The sequence below is a fragment of the Elephantulus edwardii genome, unplaced genomic scaffold (assembly GCF_000299155.1).
Source record: "Elephantulus edwardii isolate Elephantulus edwardi_28Jun2011 unplaced genomic scaffold, EleEdw1.0 scaffold00196, whole genome shotgun sequence".
NCBI lineage: Eukaryota > Metazoa > Chordata > Mammalia > Macroscelidea > Macroscelididae > Elephantulus > Elephantulus edwardii.
Genome location: NW_006399946.1, coordinates 2,818,340 through 2,840,985, shown reverse-complemented (window position 1 = coordinate 2,840,985; position 22,646 = coordinate 2,818,340). Strand labels below are relative to the sequence as shown.

The window sequence follows — 22,646 nt, the reverse complement described above, 5'->3', positions numbered from 1 at the left end:
ACTTTTGCCAGTTTAAAGAGACTATCCATTTCATAATTTTTTTCACACTGGATATTTTGTCATTTTATATGGAGCAAAATACCACTGAATTGAGGTTGTCTTTTCTTTCTTTTTCGAAACACTGGATTTTTTAAGAACTGGATATGGTCTTCGATAATGATTTTCCAAGTTGGCAATAATTTAAAGAATTACCAGGGAAAGTTATTGACTTGAAATTTTCTGATTTGTTTCACCCTCATTATATCAAGTTCTTAAAAATTAATATTAAACTATATATGCTTTTTTATAATACCTTATGGTGCAATAATGCAGGAATGTGTATAATTCATAGTTTGGAATCAGATTCTGAAGGTGATAAAAATATAAAAATATTTTTGCAAAACGTACTTCTTTTATAAGCCTATGAGGAAAGAATATGTATCTTATAGACTATTATGAGTGCCAAAGCTTACTTTTATATATGAAAACACTGCATTAAAACCTTTTTTTCCTTATCTATTGAGTTCTAGGCTTTCAAATAGATGTTTCCTAGAGATACTGAGTGTGGAAAAAAATACATTTGAACTATCTTGTATTATATTATCTGATAACAATATAAACATTGTTTTATTATGTATGTGATTGGTCAACAATGAGGATCCTAGTATGATCTATGGGTGACATACCTTCTATTCCATGCCTATGTATACACAATAATTGCATTATTGCTGTTCAATTATACCTTCTGTTCCAGAGTTGTAGATAGCTACAGCAATCCAGTTCTCTCTAAATCAATTATAAGACACAATTTATTGCTAAGTATATTAAATAAAGGGTCACATTTTGCGTATACAGGAAGTGGAATTTCAAAGGTTGATTTTTGTCTCTATAGTCCAACAATAGCACTGACACATTTTATATATATACAAGGGAGCACTAAATAGCTTGTATTGTAATTATTACAGTTAACCGTAAAGAAACATGCTTTAGTATTTTCCTACTTTTATTTCAGGAACTGTTCTACAGAAGCATTTCCTTTTGTGAATGTTATTTCTACTTATTCACGTACAAATTGGTGTTTTTAATTATAAAATTAAGGTTCTAACTGCTTAAGATAAAAAGTATTTGAGCTCCCTATGTCCTTATTGATATAAATTATAGAAGGTATGATTGAATATATTTTAAGCTATTATTGATTTTAGAGCCTATAATGAGTGTAAAATGCTCAGTGTTATAGAACTCTGTGTTTTTCTCAAATGGCCATGTGACATAGAATCTATGTAAATTTCTTGCCTATCTCTCAGCTTTCAAGAGGCATTACTTTCATGGTCTTCCTCACTGTCAAATGTAATGCTGTCACTTTGATTTGTTCTGCTTATTCTCACCTTATGTTATATTGCACTTATTTCCTCAGACCTTGGCTCATTACTGTGAGCCTACTTATTTATTCAAAATGAATATGAAAAATTACAGTGTTTCTGTTCAAGGATATAAGGCCCAATTTATTGACTCTGCATCTTCATGAATGGACGTTTCCTATTCATCTGAAATCATGGGCAAAAGAAACTCTGCTTTTGGCCATGTTTAATGATGATTGAGTACTAACTATAACCAAGGTTTTCCATTACCTTACAAATATATGCATCCCTAAGATACCTTAAGACATCATGTTGTCATCAAAAAATGTCTCAGAATTTGAAAATCTGGATATGATTTGAGAATAATATTGTTTTCCTGCAATGATGGTGCAGTTATTGTAGCATCAGTAATATATATATATATATATATATATATATATATACACACACATATATATAGTTCATTTTCTTTTCTCTGAATAACTTAAAATAATTATGAAACTGGTAAAGATTTAATTTCTCCAAATCTCCACTTTCTCTGCTCTAAATTCTTCCACAAGCAATATGATATCATAGGGAAATGCTAAATGAGGCAAAGAAGTCCATACAGTTTGTACTGTGTGTCCTACGGCCAAGAGAGTTATCCTCCAATTTAAATGAACAGTAAGAACCCATGGTGATACAGTGCTTAAGCACTTGACAATTAATTTAAAGTTTAGTGACTGTAATTCATCAAATATTCTTCAAAAGAATGATTGTAGAGCTCAGCTTCTATGATGATTACAGCTTTCTAAAACCAATGGGACAATTCTGCCTGCCCTGTAGGGTAGCTGTGAGTCAGAATTGACTTGAAAGCAGTAGGCTGATTTTTTTTTTTTTTTAGTTTTGTTGTTGGTTGGGTTTGGGATATTTTTGTGTGTGTGGCATACTTCTTGTTTGCCAGAAGACAAACAGTGTTCAACCTTGTGGACACATCTACCAGGCTTCAATCTATTCCAGTGATGTGTGGAAGCCACAGTATGGTGCTGGTGGTGGCATTTTTGTTATTGGTATTTCTCTATGTTAGTTGCCCATTTCTTGTTCGTGGCAGTGTGCTATATTTCCAGTGTCTTCAAATATATTACCACACATGTCAGTTCCCTGTGTCACATGTAGAAGCCAGTCTACACAGTCTAAAGTGAAGTAGAAGGTTGATAACACCAAATCCTTCTTGAAAGATCCTAATTGATCTGTAGCCATTTGGGCCTGATGGGACAATAACAAGTCTTCTACTTTGGTTTGAACTTATTCAAAGAACCAAAGTCTATCATTTTGGTTACTTTGAACACCTTGGTAACCAAACTGGCTTCAACAGAGTTGATCTGAATTCATCAGCGTAAATGTTACAGTGGAGAAAGGAGCAGCTCTTAAAGGCTAATGTGACATAGATATAATCTTTAGTGGGCCAGGACACACCAACATCGCATAGCATTAGCCTGAAAGAAGTCCTGTTTATTTCTTATCACCTCCTTCCATCCAACATCTCTTGCTGAAGTCCTTTTATGGACAATTTATGTATTTTAGGGGATCATTTCATTACTAAGCCCCATACTGTCTACATTTTCTTTCAAGATAGAAGTAAACATTTTGTTTTGTCTAGTGGTCAGAAGTGGAGATTATTATTTGTTTGAGACGGATAGTGAAGAGGAGGAAGAAGAAGAACTCAAGAAAGAAGAGGAAGAAACTCCAAAAAAATCAGCATTCCAGGTAATGATGATGCTAGGGATAACTATATCTTTTGCAAGGCAGCTTTTTTCTTACAGACAAAAACTTGACTGCAGATGGAGTCTCTTCTGCCTTATTCATGTGTGCTATTGTTCCCAGAAACTTGTCATTTCCATCTGACATTACTGATCTCTAATTCAACTGTGGCCCTGCTTGCTGTCAGCATTGCAATGATACTGCCCAGTCTTCATTCACATGCATCAACATTCTGATGCTATAAACAGAAAACAAAGCTTCCTCAGCTGAACTTTATTTTCTTGTTTCAAGGAACAGGTGAAGAAGACTTCTTTTTTCTGGCTTTGCTTTGGGTTGCTTGAATTTATTTATACTTCAGTATGCCATAAAATAATTTTTATTTGTATTAAAAGATTTTTATGATAAGCTAAATTATCATTTAAACGTTGCTTTATGATTTTAAAGTAAGTTTCTACATTTTTTAAAATTTATTGAAAAATAATATACTGATTGTTCTGATTGTTTGAGCTTACCTTTATTTTTTAGAATCTGCTATATCTTTGTCAGTTGCGTAGCTTGCCAACTTCATAAAATGTACTTGGTGGTTGTATAATTGATACATGTTAAAGATAAGGCTTTGTCTTTAGAATTACACATGGAATGAAAATATCTTTTACTAATTAGATGCACTTCTCAATGGAGGACATCAAGCTTAAAAATGTGGAGAAACAGCAAAGGAGAGGAAGACCCTCAACCAGGTCAATTGATACAGTGACTACAGCAATGTACTTGACTGTGTCAGAAATTTTGAGGTTGGCATAATAGGACAGGATTCAGATCTGTTATTCATAAGGTAGTTATAAGTAGTGCTCAAGTAAGCAGCACCTAAAAAGAACAATGGATTGTGCATGAGGATGTGATTTTCCATCAACTCTGTTGTTAACCTTCATGAGAATAGCATCAATCAAAGTCACATGGTATGGGAGCTGGGAGTTGTTTGTGTCCGTATTAAGGGCATTGCCAGGTCTTCTTAAGTTGGCCAGCTACACTCCCTCTTCCTCTTAATTAATTATCATAGCTTTTGTCCCTTAGCTTTTGTACTGGCACCATTGCTACCTATGTGTGTTTCTTGATGAGTGTGTTTGTGTGCATGTGTACTGCTACTTTGCCTAATACTAATGACTCACTTATTTTTATCCTAATTAGATGCATTTCTAACAATTATTCATCATGCAGCAAAGGAAAGAATATTAACATCTTCACTGCCTTTTAAAAATTAGATATTTTTCTTCTTTCTACCTTATAAAGCAAAATACAATTTAAACATGGTCTATTTAATTGTAGACATAAACTCATACTAGTGCTATCTATTAAAATAATAGTTTCGGGTTTTTTTTCTACTAATCGTTCTTGCTTTGTCCTTCTTTGTAGAGAGCTATTGGGAAGTTTGCATCAGCCATTTTAGCCTTGCCAAAGTCTGTCATTAAACTTCCCAAAACTATTCTTCAGTATTTAATCAGAGCTGCAAAGGTATTTGATGTTTTACTGATGTGTAATATGTGACTCTCTGCTCCATAGAACTTTAGTCAATGAATCCCGTGCCTTCTCTGCATTTTCCCTTATCTACAATAAGGAAATTACAAGGATCTTTATAATTAGGCAGACTTTTCAAAAGCAATTCTTAAAGGTCAAATTATTTTATTATCTGACTTGTTTTAAAGTCTACTCAACAAAGTATCAAAAAACAGGGAGAGAAAATGCAGACACACATGTACTTTCTATCCTCTTGTAGTTTTGCCTACATCAAATCTTGTTTTAAAAGTGTCACATCTGTTTGCATGCATCAATTATGATGACTGAAAGTAAGATACTTTTCTCAGAAAGCTGGCAAAATTCTGAAAAAGTGAATAAAGTTATTTTCACTACTCCTTTTTGGCTTCCATTTAGTCTCCCATCGTCCTAAACATTATTTGACATTCTATTTGTTATTCTGAATTCAGTAAGGGACCTTTCTAGGAAATTCTTTTGCCTTCTATGATCTATTTAGATCGTAACAGCCATGTAATCAATGATGTTCTGTTGAATAAACAGAATAAACAAATGATTTGGTGGTTAATCTAAGGCACAACAAATTATTGAGTTGCCTGTAAAATTCACTATTGAAAAATCATAAGTTATTAATTACTGTTCTTATAATAACACCTTTGTTATGCAGTAGTTAAAGCACTTGAATGATGAACAAAATATTCTTATATTTTATAAAATATTTTACTCCTGAACTCAAGATCTAATTAATTTTTTTCTCTCTCAAGTGTTAAAAAAATGATTAAGATAGAGATCTAGACAAGAGCTTCTCAGATTTTACCTGATTATTTAAATTCAGGAACTCATTTAGCAAATTGAGTTAGGGCCTGAAAGTATGCATTTTCCTCAACTCCTCAAGTGAAGTGATATGGATGACCCACATTTTGTATAACAGAGTGCATGTCTTTGGTCCATTTAATTTATAGCAGGAGTTTAACTGGAGTATAGTTCATTATGACTCTTTATGTTTTTAATGACATCTGTCTCTGAATTTATATTTAAGTGCATATTTAAAAGAAATATCACAATCCTTATCTTTAAAACCAGTCATCTCCTTACATACAATGTACAAGGGGGTCCAGGACAGATGACAAATTTTTTACCTATTTCAGTGAAGAAAAAAACACATTAACAAGCTTTCTAATATTTCATATATATACAATTTTGCATAGACAATCTTTCAGTTAAATGAATTCCGTTTCCCTCCCCCCACCCCAACATACATGATAAAATGTGAATTTAGTCTTCTCAATAGTGCAGTGACAGTGTGGAGATCCAAAGGTAATTTATATGCACTGCATACGTCTTTCTATCTATGGCTAGTGGTGCCTCTAACTGATGTCCCTGAGAGACCCATATGTGGAGAGATAATTTTTACAGCTTTGAGACAAAGAATAGAAACATTTACCTGAGAAGCTTCTCTTTCTTGACTTGGTAAGAATTTCCTTTTCCTCCTTTACCAGTATTTTCCTGTTAACAGTCAGTCTGAGGTGAAATTAACCTTCTAACAGATCCTAAAATTATAAAATATTTGTATTTCAAACATCATGAAGAGAATTGTTGTTGATTGCTGTAGAATTGACCACTACTCATAGTGACCCTATGAACAAAATACCTGGAGTCTTTCTATAGCTATTGCCATTTCTCAAAGTTCATAGAGTTTCCAGAGGCAGTTAAAAAGAATTAGCTTGCTAATATGTAGTTATCATACGATTCCCTCCCTTTCCTACTTTACCTAACAGGAATGTTCTCAGTAAGAAAGCAAGGATAGGCTTCATAATTTGGGTATCATATATAGGACCATCTCTGACAACTTGTATAGGGCAAGGTTCAGATCTGCTGTTCATTGGGTTGCTATGAGTCATTCTTGGCTTGGCTCTTATAGGACCTAAAAATAATGCAGAACAATAGGGGAGTGTGCTGCAAGCTCAAAACCTCTCTAGCGGTCTGAATCCACCAGCAGCTCTAAGGGAGAAAAATAGGCAATATCCTCCTTTGTGTTTTACAGCTTCAGAAATCTAATGGAGGCTTGGCTATGTCTATAGGAATGAAGGAAACTGAGTATGGAACCAGAAGTCCTTGGTGATAACTGAAAAATGAGGCCTAGGGATCTACTTCTTAAACACTATCAGGAGTTGGAAACTCAATGGAAATTAGTTTATATGAATCAGGAGTTTTCTTCAAACACATCAACATGTTAAAGAAATGCACCTTTCCCAGAGACTTTTCTAGTCCACCATTAGCACCCCCTTCTCTTTCTTAGTTGTTTCATTTTCCCCTAGAACAAAGAACTCCAATCTGTATGCCTTATACAGTCACAAATCCTGAGCTACTTTTATTTTATATTTTTGAGATGATTTTGTTAACTAGAAGCTTTATTATAACATTTTTAAAGGAAATAGTTTACATTCGGCTGAAGATTTCTTAAGTATAACTAGTTGAAAAAGAGCTCTGGTGGCTAAATGGTAAGGAGTTGTGCTGCCAAGCTGAAGGTACATAGCTGGAACTCACCAGCTGCTCTGTCTGGGAAAGATGAGCATTATCCTCCCATGCAATTTACTGCTTCTGAAAACCCACTGTCAGGTCAAATCTGAGTCCACTCTAACTTCAGTGGTACATAACAATAGTTTAAAAGAACCAGGGAAGCAAATTTTCCTTTTAATGTTCCAAATCCCAGAAGAATTGTTTATATAATTTCTAGGTGATGTGCTTAGTGGAGATTTGTCATAAATCACTTTATTCTGCTATTTTCTTTCAAATCCCAGTTTACTTATCATTTTAAAACATGCTTTGGAATGAAATAGGATGGTTTTGCCTTCCAGATTTCTTAATTAGAAATAATGCATAGGTTGCATTTCTGTTAGTTTCCTCTAAGAATCAGATTTCTAGCAGTGACATAAAATAAAAATGTTCAGCCTTTGTGACCTCTGATCTTTACATTGCTACATATGGAAAACTTAATCCTTTATTTTCTATTGACATTACAATACCACTGGTTTATTTATGTTGTGTTTTTCAAAGATTTCAGAAATCTGAAAATAATTTAGAATAAAATGAAAGTTTCTGGGCTTACAAGAGCCCCAACAAACCTTTTCTATAACTTTACCATCATAATGACAAACCCAGCTTCCCTGAGACACAGGTGTGTCTGTGGGTGCATGCAAGGCATGTGTGCTTGGCTTGGTGATGTCCATGGCTGATCTCCACTATAAGGTATTTTCCTGCTCTTCTGCATGACTTGGGAGACTGCTACTGGGTGGGTCAAAGTGCTTGATTGTGGTTACTGTTTACCATATAATATTGACTAAAACTCCTTTCAGCTTTTGAGTGGAAATGACAAAAGCCAGCCCAAAGTACTATCATTTTCCTCTTTAAAGGGTTCTGGAACAACTCTTTAATACTTTCAGTCACTAGTTCTCACTTTCTTGATTTTGTTGGAAGAAAACATTAAAGTATCATGGTTTTCCCTCTCAATATGCTAATTTAAAGCCCTTTCTCAGGTTGCTAGTAATTCTCAGCTGTTACAAAAGAGGCTGCCAAATGTAGAAAACTATTTACTCAAAGTAAATAAACCTATTAACAATGTTCAGGGTTTGGTGATGTTTTTTGGAGGTTTTTGTCAAGGCATATTTATGATGGAAGAAAATTACTCTAAGAGCACTTGAAGAAGCTTTCAGCTTTTTTCTGTTATGTGTAAAGCAAAAAAAGAAAATCAGTTGCTAATTATTCTTAATGGTGGCAGTATTTGAGAAAAATTGTTATATATGTGGTTTATCTTATGGTTGTCTACATTACATATTAAATAAAATTCATTTTAAACAGCTGTTTTTATGTTTACTTCATAATAATAAAACTAGCAGACATCAGCTTGGCATATCAAGATAGGAGAAGAATATTACTAGGAGAAAAACTGATTTCCAAAATTCAGGGAAGACTGCTCTTTTATTTATGTTTTAGGTGTAGGCTTCTTTGCTTTTCATTCCGAATTGTTAAAAAGCTAGAAAATGATTCAGTGTCCCCTCTTTAGTTTGTTTACCAAGCCTGGATAACGGATCCCAAAACAGCCCTCCGACAGAGGCGCAAAGAGAAAAAGAGGTCAGCCAGAGAAAAGCAGAAGCTACAGAGGAAGGGCTCTGGGGAGGGTGAGTATCACAGGGCTGCAGCCTCCTTAACATGTGCTTCCTGCTCTATGCCAACAGAGACTTGCAAGAGCTTGACCGAACAGCAAAGGACCCTTACTCAATGGTGCATGACTTCTGTGCTTAGCTATTAATTTTTTTTCACACTATAATATTAATTTTCTTTTTCTAAGGGCTTATATTGCAAATATTAAGCCAAGCATGAACTTTCATCTTGTGGGCCCAAATTCACATATTTAGGAACAGGAATGCAAACTGTGATCCATGTACATGGATGATAACAAAAGGTTCATATTAATCACATTATAGTTTTTAGACTTCTACAGCTTAGGATTTAAATGTCACAGGTCTTTGAGGTCTTTCTGGATGTCCCACAGAGTGTCTGTGCTCTTCTTGAGTTGAGTGACCTTATCATCCTTCAGTGTCTGGTTAATGATGGGGGTTAAACCTCAGAGATTCAGGATTCATAGAAGGCTCAGGAAGACTTCATTCTCAGTGCCATACATCCCCTTCACCATTGTTGAAACTGCGTGAATCCTGGATAGATTTTTCAACATGGATTCAGTTAGATCAGCCACACTTAGTCCAGTAGACCAGTTGGTATATCCTTTGAGCTTGATGACTTCATAGGCACTTTCAACCACTATTTTATGTACTTCCTTCCACTTTTCACTGTTGTTGTCAGTCCCCATCTCTGGATTCAGTTCCTGGAGAGAAACTCCTGCCACATTCACACCACTCCAAACTGCCACACTTGAGTCGCTATGTTCTCCCAAAATCCATCCATGGCAGCTGCTGAGATGAACGCCAAGCTTTTCTGTCATAAGGTATCAAAATCAAGCAGAATCCAGGTTACATCCACTGCTGATCACACGGTGCTTGGGCAATCCACTTGGTTTCCAGGTAACATCCATAAGAATATCCACTGGGTTGGAAACCACAATTATGATGCAGTCAGGACTATACTTGACGATCCAAGGAATAATGAATTTGAAGACATTGACATTCCTCTGCACCAGATAGAGTCGACTCTCCCCCTCTTGCTGACGAACTCCTGCAGCTACCATCACAATCTTAGAACTGGCTGCCACCAAGGAATCTTTATCTGCTACGATTTTTGATGTCTGAAGGAATAAGATCCCAGGTTGCAGATCCATCATTTCTCTTTTGAGTTTGTCTTCTCCACAAGGGCAAGTTCATCAGCCAGAGACTTTCCCAAAATGCTGATCGCACATTCCATGCCAACCTGTCCAACACCCACTACAGTGATCTTATTGTTTGGAATTGCTGCCTCCTCTTCCGCAACTGGTGCAATCAGTTTTTCCTTAAGTGTTGCCATTGTGCCCAGGTGAGAGATGCCACTGCAGAAGGTAGCAACCACTGGGTGAGGAGGACGACGTGGGGTGCTCAGGTCTCCTCTGGCACAGGATTTGTAAAGAGGAAGGAGGAGGCCCTTAGCTATTAAATTTTGGCCCTTAGCTATTAAATATTTAATATTAAATATCAGTATTACGAGCTGGCTTGTTAAATTTCGATGTTTTACAAAGAATGTAATTTTTATGAAATAAAAGAATGCATCTAAATTAACATGAGTTTAAATTAAGATTTAGATTGTAAAATTGGGACAGAACAAGGTGCAACTAAACTCGAAGAAAATAAAAGGGAAAAAATTAAGATTGAAGTAAGAAATTAAGCTGTTTTGTGGGGAAAGCTAATAAAAAAGTTCGAAATTGGATTTAGAAAAAGTATAATAAATAATTATTGGTAAATAAAATAAAACAACTACAAATACAGAAGTTATATTGTAAATTGTAAAAGAATATCATATTCAACATTATGACAATATAGCTCAGTACATATGCCTGTGAACAATTAAATTATATCACCAACATATTATAAAATTTAAACTATTCAGTTCTCTAAAAACTGAAATTAACAAGAAGAATAATTCCTGAAATACTGGTCAATGAAAAGCAAGCAAATTGCAAATTGAAGCTACTTATTCAATGGGACAAAAGTGTCTCAAGATAATATCTTGCATTTTTCTTGTATGTATATAATACAAGAGAATGATCAGAAAGAACAGTGAATTAGTAACAATGCCTAATTCTTGAGATGGGGACCTCTGGTTTGCCTGTTAAATTTTGGCTTTTACAAAGCAAATATACGGTTTCTTAGGAAACAAAATAGTATTTAAAATGAAATAAAACAAAACCAATTTCTAATAAAGCAGTGATTGCAAAACTTCTCTCTCTTCTTAACATTCTGTGCTCCTTTTACTCCCAAACACCTCTTGGCAACTTTATTTTCAATCTATTATCTTCATGAGACAAAATTAATACATGCTCCATGTAATCAGTAAAACAGAAAAGGGTAATATGCCTCAAAAGTGTTTTCTCTAAATTGCCAAATTCTAGCAACATATTGTGGTTTCTACTCCTATTTTTCAAGGACAGAGTACTTCTGTATTGGCACATACATAATTCTATGTATTCAGTTATCTGCTTTCAATATGAACATTTGCTATATATACAGATTACTCTTGTTTTGTTAACAATGCATCATGAACATTCTGCAGTTAGCTATTTATAAAATTATGTAATTACTTTAATAGGTGCAAAATATTATATAATATATGCATAATTTATTAAACTACTCCATCACTAATGGGCATAAAGGCTGCTTGAGGATTTTTGTTACAACAAACAATAGATATTGTTATACAATATTCATAGAGTAATATGTGTATGTGTGTGTGCAATTGTTTTTTAAAGTACAGCAAACAGGAACACATGCACTTTCCATAACCTAGGTTATCAAAAGTAGTACTACTGAGTTAAGGAGTGTACCTACTTATACTTAATATCTATTTCCCAAAAAATTTTAGTCCTATGAGTAAGATAAAGGTGTATCCATTTTCCAACAGTCTTGATTTCAGAATATTACTGGTATCTTTCTGAGTGATGATGAAGGCTTTTATTTCCATTTGAATTTTCCTAATCTATAAGAATGAACAAATTTTTTTTATTTTTTGCAAATCATTTTTCCTATTAGAAAATTTGTAAATGTTCCTTTCTAAATGTTATTCTATTGATTTATCTTTTTCTTATTAGTACTTTTAACACAAAGGCAGTGGCTCTGGTGGTTTGAAACCACCAGTGACTCCAGGGGAGAAGGATGGACAAATTCTCTTTGTACAATTTGTTGTTCTGTGTACTACAGAGTTGGAATCAACCTAATGCTGACACTCCAGTGGGTTTCCAGAGGCAATTAATCACATGGGAGGAAATTGCTCATCCCTTTCCCATGGAGCTGCTTGCCGGTGACCTCAAACCATGAGCTTTGGGGATAGCAGCACAGCTTATTGCCACTAGGCCACCAGAGCTCTGAAAATCTGCAGGAGGGCCAGCTAGAGTTGGTTCCAAATTGTCACCATTGAGAGTTTTTTAAATTATGCATATATTGAAGATGCATCCTTGGTACCAGCAGTCAGGAAATAAGGAGATACTTTGTACTCGAAAAAATATGCAATTAGGGACCTCTCCAAATTATTGAAGAGTAATGATGTCAATTTGAGGACTAAAGTGTGTCTTATTCAGGCCATTATCTTTCCCATTACTTGCTATGCATCTCAGAGCTACACAATAAATAACTATGACATAAAAAGAATTGACACCAGTGAGCTGTGGTGTTGGGGAAGAGCACTAAACATCCCATGGACAACCAAGAGTATAAACAGATATGTCTTGGAGAAGGTTCAACCAGAGTACTCTTTGAAGGCAAGAATGATGAGGCTTTGCCTTACATACTTAGAGCATGTTGCTAGGAGTTGCTATTCCTTGGAGAGGGCCATGGTGCTGGGAAAGGTGGAGGAGAGGAAGCAGTGGCGAGGAAGGCCCTCAACCAGGTGGACTGACATGGTGACTGCTGCAATAGGCTCTTGTGTGTCAGGAGGTGTGAGGATGGCACAGGATAGAATAGAGTTCAGATCTTATGTTCATATAGTAGCCATGAGTCATACTTGACTCGACAGTACTTAACAACAACAAAGATGCATCCTATTTTTCACATGTTGCAAATACTTTTCCAATATATTGTTTTAATTCCATTTATGATAGATGATACTAACATAATTTATAGTTTTTATGATAATAGGTATCAATTTCCATTGTGGTTTCTAGCTTTCCATTTTGCAAATATTTTCCTATATTTCCTTCTACTTGTGTTCACATCTTAAATGTTTTATTATGATGTGAATGAGGGATCTACTTTTATTTACTTTCAGATGGAGGCACAATTACAATAATAAAATATTGTTTGTTACATCAATTTTCCCTTTTCTATTGAATTCAGATGCTACTTTTGTCTACTTTAAGTTCCCATTGATGCTAAAGAGACTCTATGTTCTTCTTTTATCTGATTCTGAACCAGTGTTATATGCTTTTAACATTTAATAAGACTAGCTTTTTTTTTGGTAAGTTGTAATAGTCAGAATGACACAGGATAGGACAAAGTTCAGATCTGTTGTTTAGAGGGTTGCTATGATCCTTTTGAAATGCTAGGTGTGTTATTTTAAGGGCTGGATATATATTAATTCACTTAATTTCTACACCAGCCCCAGGTTTTTCATTATTGCTACTATACAGATGAGAAATTGGAGACCAGTACCTTAAATAACATCCAAAGTTCATCTAGCCATTAAGTAAATGATAGATTTGGATTCATACCAGACAGCTTAGGTTTTGTGCTAACTGGTAGGGAAAATAATGTGTAAGAATGAATTTTCCATTGACGTGGAAATTGCAAAATGTCATTGAGAAAAAGATGTCATAGTAAATGCAATATATATGAGTGATTGTATGAAGCACAATGTAAATGAAAGATTGTAGAAAACAATGTATGTGACTGAAACAATGTAAATAAATTCTTTTATATAATCCAATTTAAAAAAAAGAAAGCGGCCTAGTTTTAGGAAGCAGTTGAATGTAAAATGTTGATCCTAAGGTTGAGGCTATAGGATGTCCAATATAACAGGCAGATAGCATGTTGGTCGTAAAGTACTTGAAGAATAATATCCCTATGATGCTACTACCTGGGAAATCTGGTGGCTTATTAATAATTAAAAAATCATTACAGATAAAGTACTAGGGTGTGAGAGGAAGAAAAGATTATTTATAGTCAAGGATATCTGTGCATCAGGGGATGAGAAAGTGCTGTAGTAGCACCTTAGGAGTCCTGACTGCTCAGTAGTCAGAGTCCTGATATACTAGCCAAAGGCCAGAAGTTCAAATCCATCAACCTCTCCACAGGAAAAAGTTCTGCCAATCTGATTTCCTAAAGAGTTAACAGCCTTAGAAACCCTCTATTTGACTTTGTCCTGTTGCTATGGGTTGGAATTAGGTCTTCAGCCATGGGTTTGGTGACATTTTGCTTTTGTCTGGCTAAACAATATGCGTGAAAAATCAAGGGAAAGTCAATTTAGCTGTCTAACACAAGATAGGTAAAAGATACTAGAAAACGAGGAAAGTAGAAAGTATGTTTGGAAAAATGAATCAGTGAAGACATAGGTGGTATTAGATATGACACCAAATAAAATGCAATGTACTTAATTACATTTGAATTTTTTGATAAACAACAAATTATTTTTAAGTATAATTTGGACATTTTTCATGACATTAATTTCTGTTTTAAAATGTGTTGTTTATCTGAAATTCAGTTTTGAGTGGTCACTTTGTCCTTTAATTTGCTTGAGTTGGCCACTGAAGTCATATATATGTATGTATATATATGTATATGTGTGTATATATATATATGTATATATATATATATATATATACACACACACACACACACATAGATATACATTTTTTTTCAAAAAAAAGGAAAAGAAAATGAGATCCTATGGTGTCAATTTAGGATGTCGTGATGAAAAGAACATTATACCAAAAGACATAAAATTCAAGTTTCATAGCACATTTAAGGGTCAAATAATAAGTAGCTTATGCTTTCCAGACCATAGAATCTCTTTTGCAATGATTTAATTCTACCATTATAGTAACAATCAAGCCAAGAGCAGTATGTTCACAAAGGACATGATTGTATCAGATACACACAAGTTTTATTCAGAAATGGAATTCTTAAAAATTTACCCATAATTTCTTTTAAACAGCAGAATGAAGATTATTTAACCCTAAAACTCCCTTTAGCATTCCGCTTACTTCAAAGTAATTAACTCCTCTTTATTAAACACACTTTGGCAGGCCCTGTGGAATGGGAAGACCGAGAAGATGAACCAATTAAAAAGAAATCTGATGGGCCAGGTAAGAAAATGAAAGATGAATGTAAGTGCTTGAGAATTTAAAATGGCTCTTTTCCCTGGCATATATGTGCAACACAGCCCCCCCCCCAATTATTCAAGTGCTATTACTGGAATATGGTTAAATAATGATCTTGCCTTAGCATCTCCTTCTGACCTGAAGATATAAAGGTACTTTTGAAAGTTAATTTGGTCATTATATTGTTGATTAAAGGTTGGCTTATAATCAACATGTAAATTACTCCATTTAAGTGCTTTAAAAGGTGCAGGAGCAAATTCTAAAAGCGCTCTTGGGAGCCATCAGAACCCTGACATAATTTATTTTAAAGAGCATTGAACTCAGTCACACTTTCAAACTCATTGTCACAGAGTCAAAATGGACTCAGCTGACCCTCCCATGGATTTTTAAGAGGCTGTAAATTGCATGGGAGGAGATTGCTTTTCTTTCTCTCATGGGTCCAAAAAAGAGATGTCACCTTTGGGTTAGCAGCACAACTCCCCTAAGGATTAAGCTGGCAGAACTCCCCAAAGACAAAAAGATAAGGTATTTGAGGGGCAAATAAAACAGTGGAAAGAAAGTAATATAGGGACTTAGGAAAGCTCCTTATTTTGAGGAGGAAACCAAGTTAAAGAAAGAAGTGACTTGTTAAAAATTTTTTCACAGAGTCTAGGGTAGTACCTGTTGTTATAGTTGTTGTTGGTCGTTAAGTCAATGATGACTTATAGCGACCCTATGAATGAAAGACCTGAAGTCTTTCTATAGCTATCATCATTTCTCCAGGTTCATAGAGTTTCCATAGGCATGTGCCTTAGAAAGTGGAAGCAACTTCTACATCCAAACCTGTCTTCAAACTGGGAGCTCTGCCAAACACTGTCCACCACGGGCAGTCGTTATGGTATTTAACACCCAAAAGGCACAAGGCTCAGCATCACAGCAAACCCAGATTACCTCAGTATGACAAACTGACAGAAGAGTGCTGCTATATGATTTCAAAGTATGTTCCTCCAAAATATAATACTAGGCCCAAGGGCCTCTCAGGCTCAACTTAAATGAAAATCTAAGACAATTCATGAAGTTCTTCATTCCACACACCTTCACAACCAAACATTCCCATTGGCTCTCACCAAAGCGGAAGTGTCCATCATAGAACATTCTGCTGCTTCCTCAATCTCTGACTGAAATTTAAAACCACGGCACTCCAGGAAGTCCTTTATTCCACACTCCTTCACAACCAAATGTTCACAATGTCTCTCACCAAAGCAGAAGCCTCCATCTAAGAACATTCAGCTGCTTCCTCAATCTCCAACTGAAATAAAAAAAAAAATCCAAACAAAAAAAACCCCCAAGGTATTCCATGAAGTACATATGCCTTCTAAGAGATCATAACTGCCATCTAAGCAGATATATGCACACCATGTTTATCGCGGCTTTGTTCACAATAGCAAAGACCTGAAAACAACCTAAGTGCCCATCAACAAATTAATGGATAGAGAAACAATGAAATACAATGCTTCATTGAAAAACAAGGAACTCATGCAATATGATTCAAAATGGGTGACCCTGGAGGACATTATGCTGAGTGAAATATCTCAGTTACTTAAAGACAAATACTACATAGTGCCATTGTTGTAGAACAGGACTGATATCAGGGTTGGGGTAAGACTGAAAAAAACTGGATAAATTATGTATACTGTATTGAAAGAGATGAGGGAGAGAACAGTTTAAAAGTGATATAGAATTGGGTCTTATGGTTATAGCAAGAGTCCAGACTGAAAGTTGCATAGTGGGGTGTACTTGGGGCAGAGGTAGGAGATGGGGATTGTATACCAATGAAGGAATTTTTCTTTTACTTTATAGAGAGAGGAGCTAACTGGGGGGTGGGAGGTGGGGCAGGGAGAAAAAATGCAACAATGAATGAATGGAAATCCAAAATCTCTGTAAATGTTCATTAAAATAAATACATACATACATACATACCCAGTCCAGTAAGCAACACTACTTGGTCTAGGTCAGGATTTTTCCATGCAGAGTAAGAACAAATAAACAAACAAACAAACAAACAAAAGGCAAAAACTAATGAATCTAAATGTAAGAAGATAAAATTAAAATGGTGACAATTCCATTTTTTTCCTCAATCTATCATTATGTTGCCTATTGATTCAGTGATGAGGATTTTGTTTTCTTGTGATTGAGATATAGTCTATACTGAAGGCTTTGATTTTCTGCAACAAGTATTTTCAGTCTTCTTCAGTTTATTCAAGCAAAGTTGAATCATCAGCCTAACTTGGATTAAAAAAATCTCCAATTATGATGCCTCCTTCTTCTTTATATGGTCCAGCTTCTTGAATGATTTGCTTAGCCTACAAAAAATAGCAAAAAATAAGGCCCCAGGAATAGATGGTATACCAATTGACATATTTCAGCTAACAGACACTGCCATGGATGTGCTCACCAAGTTGTGCCAAGAAATCTGGAGAACAACCACTTGGCCAACTGACTGGAAGAGATCTATATTTGTTCTCATCCCAAAGAAGGGTGACCCAAGAGTGTGGAAACTATAGAACAATATCACTGATTTCATATGCAAGCAAGATTCTACTGAATATTATCCAAAAATGACTGGAACAGCACATCAACAGAGAACTGCCAGAAGTCTAGGTTGGGTTTAGAAGGGGTCGTGGTACTGGGGATATCGAAGCTGATGCTAGATGGATCTTGGTTGAAAGGAGGGAATACCAGAGGAATGTCTATCTGTGTTTCATTGACTATGCAAAGGCATTTGCCTATGTGGATCATAACAAGCTGTGGCTGACTCTGAGAAGAATAGGAATCCCAGAACACTTGATAGTGCTAATGCGAAACCTATACTTGCACCAAGAGGCCGTCGTCAGAACAGAACAATGAATCACTGCATGGTTCAAAATTGGGAATGGCGTATGCCAGGGATGTGTCCTGTCTCCATAGCTTTTCAACCTGTATACAGAACAGATTATCCGGGAGGCTGGGCTCTATGAGGAGAATGTGGGGTCAAGATTAGTGGAAGATCTATCAACAATCTGCGTTATGCAGATGACACAAGCCTGCTTGCTGGAACTGAGGAGGACCTGAAGCGCTTACTGCAGAGGGTCAACCTCCAATATGGATTGAGGTTCAATGTCAAGAAGACAAAGATTCTCACCTCTGGACCAATTGACAGCATCAGGATGGATGGTGAGGAGATTGAGATTGTTCACATCATTAATTTGCTTGGCTCCACAGTCAACACTCTCGGCACCAGCAACCAGGAAATTAAAAGACGTATTGTGATGGGAACATCTGCTGAAAATCTCTCCAAAGTACTGAAGAGCAATGGTTTCTCTGTGGAGACTAAAGTGCATCTGATACAGGCCATGGTCTTTGCTATCACTTGTTATACATCAGAGAGTTGGACAGTGACTAAGAAGGATAGAAAGAGAATTGATGCCTTTGAGCTGTGGTGCTGGAGAAGAGTATTGAAAGTACTGTAGACTACTAGGAAAACAAACAGATTCATCCTGGTAAGGGTTAAACCAGGTGGCTCCCTGGAGGCAAGGATTCTGAGGCTCCGTCTAACATATTTTGGACATGTTTTAAGGAATGAATGGTCCTTGTAGAGGTACATCATGCTTGGTAGGGTGGAGGGACAGCACAGCAGGGGAAGGTCCTCTATGAGGTGGATTGATTCCGTGACTGGAGTAATCAGGATGGGTGATACGGAGACAGTGCTATTGGCACAGAACAGAGCAGAGTTTAGGGCTGTTGTACATAGGGACGCTATGAGTCACAAGTGACTTGACGGCACATAACAACAACAACAACACAACAACAGGTGGAATAAGTATCGAGAAAGAAGATAACACAGACACATACCTTTTCTATTTCCTTGTTTGTGCAGACAACTGATTCTTGATCTAGATACAGTTTTCACATGAGCATAATGAAGGATTATGGGATTCCCATTCTCCTCAATATTTTCCTTTATTTGTTTTTATCCACAAAGTTAAATGCTAATTTTGAGTCAATAAAATACAAGCAAACATTTTCTGATATTATCGGCTTTCAGTTAAGATACATCTTACATCCACAATGATATTCCTGTTCCAAAACTTCTGCTAATCTAGCTTGAATTTCTCCCAGGTCTGGCCATCTTTTAATAATCTTTAACAAGATTTTATTTGTGTATTATATTAATGAGATTGTTCAATCATTTCCACACTCTGTTGGAATAGGAACAAATATGGATCTCTTCTACTTAGAGGCCAGGTAGCTATCCTCCAAATTTCTTAGTCTACTGAGCAGATCCAGGGATACATTCCTTTGTTAAACTGCTTGATTGGCATTCTTTCAATTTCTGGGATCTTGGTTTTTGTGAATGCCTTCCTTAGAGCCTATCCTTCTTCCTTCATTATCACAAGTTCTTGCAGTTATGCTACTTCTTTAATGGCTCAGTTCTGACCAATTCTTTGTGCTCTTGTGGAATTATTATATCCTTTTCATCTTCTTTGATGCTTCCTGCATCATTAAAAATTTTGCCCACAGAATCCATCAATATCAGAATTTAAGGTTTTAATCTGTTCTTTAATTCTTACAGCTTGAGAAATGTCCAGTGTGTTCTTCTTTCTGATCTCCTCTCATTCTTTGCAACTTTAATTATAGGACTTCACTTGTCTTCTTGAAAAACGCTGAGCTTTTCTTTGAACTCTACTATTCCTCTCTCTTCCTACAACGTTTTTTCTCTTTTAATGAGCTTCTCATCATTCTAAGTTTCAGAGTCTCCTAGGACCTCTGTTTTGTCATTTATTTCCTTTTAATGACCTGTTTCTTTGTGATTGATGTCCTTGATGATGAAACTCTTGTCATCTTCAGTCATTAATGTTCAAAGTATCAAATCTATTCTTTTTTTAAATTTTAATGAAAGTTTACAGAGACTTTGGATTTCCATTCATTCATTTTGCACCTTTCTCTCTATCCAACCTCCCCCCCCCCCGCCGTAGTTCTCTCTTCCCTTTGAAAATTAAAGGAAAAATTATTTCGTTGTTATACAATCCCTTTTGTACTTGTGGGCAGGGCAAAGGTTTTCCCACAAGTTGCTTCTCTATTGACTGGCCTCTCTTCTGCCCTGGTGTACACCAGGGATGTGTCCTATCTCCATACCTTTTCAACCTGTAGGCAGAACAGATTATCCGAGAGGCTGGGTTCTATGAGGAGAAATGTGGAATCAGGATTGGTGTAAGATCTGTTAACAATCTGTATTGTGCAGATGACACAACCCTGCTTGCTGAAACTGAGGACTTGAAATGCTTCCTGCAGAAGGTCAAGGACTATAGCCTTCAGTATGGGTTAAGGCTCAATGTCAAGAAGACAAACATTCTCATCACTGAACCAATTGGCACCATCAGGATGGATAGTAAAGAGATTGAGATTGATAACAACTTTAGTCAGCTTGGTTCCATGGTCAACACTCTCGGCACCAGTAGCCAGGAAATAAAAAAAAAACATATTGCAATGGGAAAGTCTGCTGTTAGGGACCTCTCCAAAGTACTGAAGAACAATGATGTCTCTTTGGAGACTAAGGTGCATTGAAACAGGCTATGGTCTTTGCAATCACTTGTTACTCATCACAGAGCTAGAAAATGACTAGGTAGAATAGAAGGAGAATTGATGCCTTTGAGCTGTGGTGCTGGAGAAGAGTATTGAGTGTACCCTGGACTGCCAAGAAAACCAACAGATTCATGCTGGATAGGGTTAAACCGGGCTACTCCTTGGAGACAAGGATTCTGGGGCTTAGTCTGACATACTTTGGACATGTTGTACGAAGGGACAGGTCCTTGGAGAGGGACATCATGCTTGGGAGGGTGGAGGACAGCACAAGAGGGGAAGACCCTCTATGAGGTAGACTGATTCAGTGACTGGGGTAATCGGGATGGGTGTGTCAGAGACAGTGCAATTGGCACAAGATAGAGCAGGGTTTAGGGCTATCGTACATAGGATCGCTATGAGTTGCAAGTGACTCGATGGCACATAACAACAATAACAGCATACAATCCCTATCCCCAAGTCCACTCCACTATGTATCCTTCATTCTGGACTCCTGTCATGACAATTATACCTAATCATATATCCCTTTTAAACATTTCTCTCCCTCATCTGTTTCAATGCAGTATACATTATTTCTTCCCTCTTTTCTTAAGTTCTCCCCAACCCTGATGTCAGTCCCATTTTACAACAGTGGAACTATATAGTATTTGTCCTTTTGTGACTACGATATTTTACTCAGCATAATGTCCTCCAGAATTACTCATTTGTATAATATTTCATGAGTTCTTTGCTTTTCAATGCAGCATAGTATTCCATAGTACAGTTTCTCTATTCATTTGTTTGTTGATGGGCACTTGGGGTTGTTTCCAACTCTTTGCTGTTGTGAAAAAGCAGCAATAAACATGGGTGCGCATATATCTGCTTGGGTAACAGTTATGGTTTCTTTAGGATATATTCTGAGTAGTGGAATTGCTAGGTCAAATGGTATTTCTATTTCCAAAAGCACCATACTGCCTTCCATAGTGGTTGCTTCATTTTACACTCCCACCAACAGTGAATAAGGGTTCCAGTTTTTCCACAACATTGCCAGCATATGTTGTTTGCTGCTTTGTTGAATTTTACTATTCTTGCTGGGGTGAGAGGTTATCTGAAAGTTGTTTTGATTTGCATCTCTCCTGAAGGTAGGGATTTTGAACATTTCTCCATGTGTTTGTTCTCCATCTGAATGTCTTCTTTGGTGAAGTGCCTGTTCATATCCTGTGCCCATTTTTCAATTGGCTTGTTTACTTTTATCTTTCGGTGCTCAAGTATTCTATAAATTCTATATATAAGCCCCTCATCAGACATGTCATTACCAAACATTATTCCCAGTGTTTGGCTTCCCTTTTTACCCAGTTGGAGAAATTTTTGAATGTGCACAGAGATTTGATTATTAGGAAGCCCCATTCATCTATTTTATCCTCTCATGTAGGTATTTCAAGATGCTTGGAACACTGTTCATGTTGTTGATTATTGTTTCTAGAATTCTGTCAAGCTTTTCTCTAAAGAGGTTTACAGTCCCTGATTTAGTCTTAGGTCCTTGATACACTCTAAGTTGGTTTTTCTGTATGGTGTGAGTGTGGATCTAGCTTGAGTTTTATACAGATAGTTTTCAAATTTTGCCAGCAGTATTTCTTAAAAAAGGCTGTCATTTCCCCATTTAATCGATTTCATCTCCTTGTCAAAAATCAGTTGTCCACAAGGATGCCCACTATCACCTCTCTTATTCAATATGGTTTTGGAAGTCTTAGCAAAATTAAGACAAGAGAAGGGAATAAAATGTATCCAAATAGGCAACGAGGAGGTAAAATTATCCCTCTATGCAGATGACATGATACTATACCTAGAAAACCCTATAGACTAAGCAAGAAAATTCTTGGACACAGGGGAACAATTTAGTAAAGTGGCAGGATACAAGATCAACATACAAAAATCAGTTGGATTTCTCTACAGCG

At 36.2% G+C, this 22,646-nt stretch overlaps 1 protein-coding gene across 1 annotated transcript in view; it reads left to right on the top strand.

Moving 5' to 3' along the window:
• PIEZO2 (piezo-type mechanosensitive ion channel component 2) overlaps window positions 1-22,646 on the top strand; it is a 731,335-nt gene that overhangs the window by 586,650 nt on the left and 122,039 nt on the right. Inside the window, exons 31-33 of the mRNA XM_006897012.1 lie at window positions 2,977-3,083; window positions 8,668-8,782; window positions 15,040-15,099. Of these exons, the coding sequence (XP_006897074.1) occupies window positions 2,977-3,083; window positions 8,668-8,782; window positions 15,040-15,099 (282 nt within the window). The remainder of the gene's footprint in view (window positions 1-2,976; window positions 3,084-8,667; window positions 8,783-15,039; window positions 15,100-22,646) is intronic.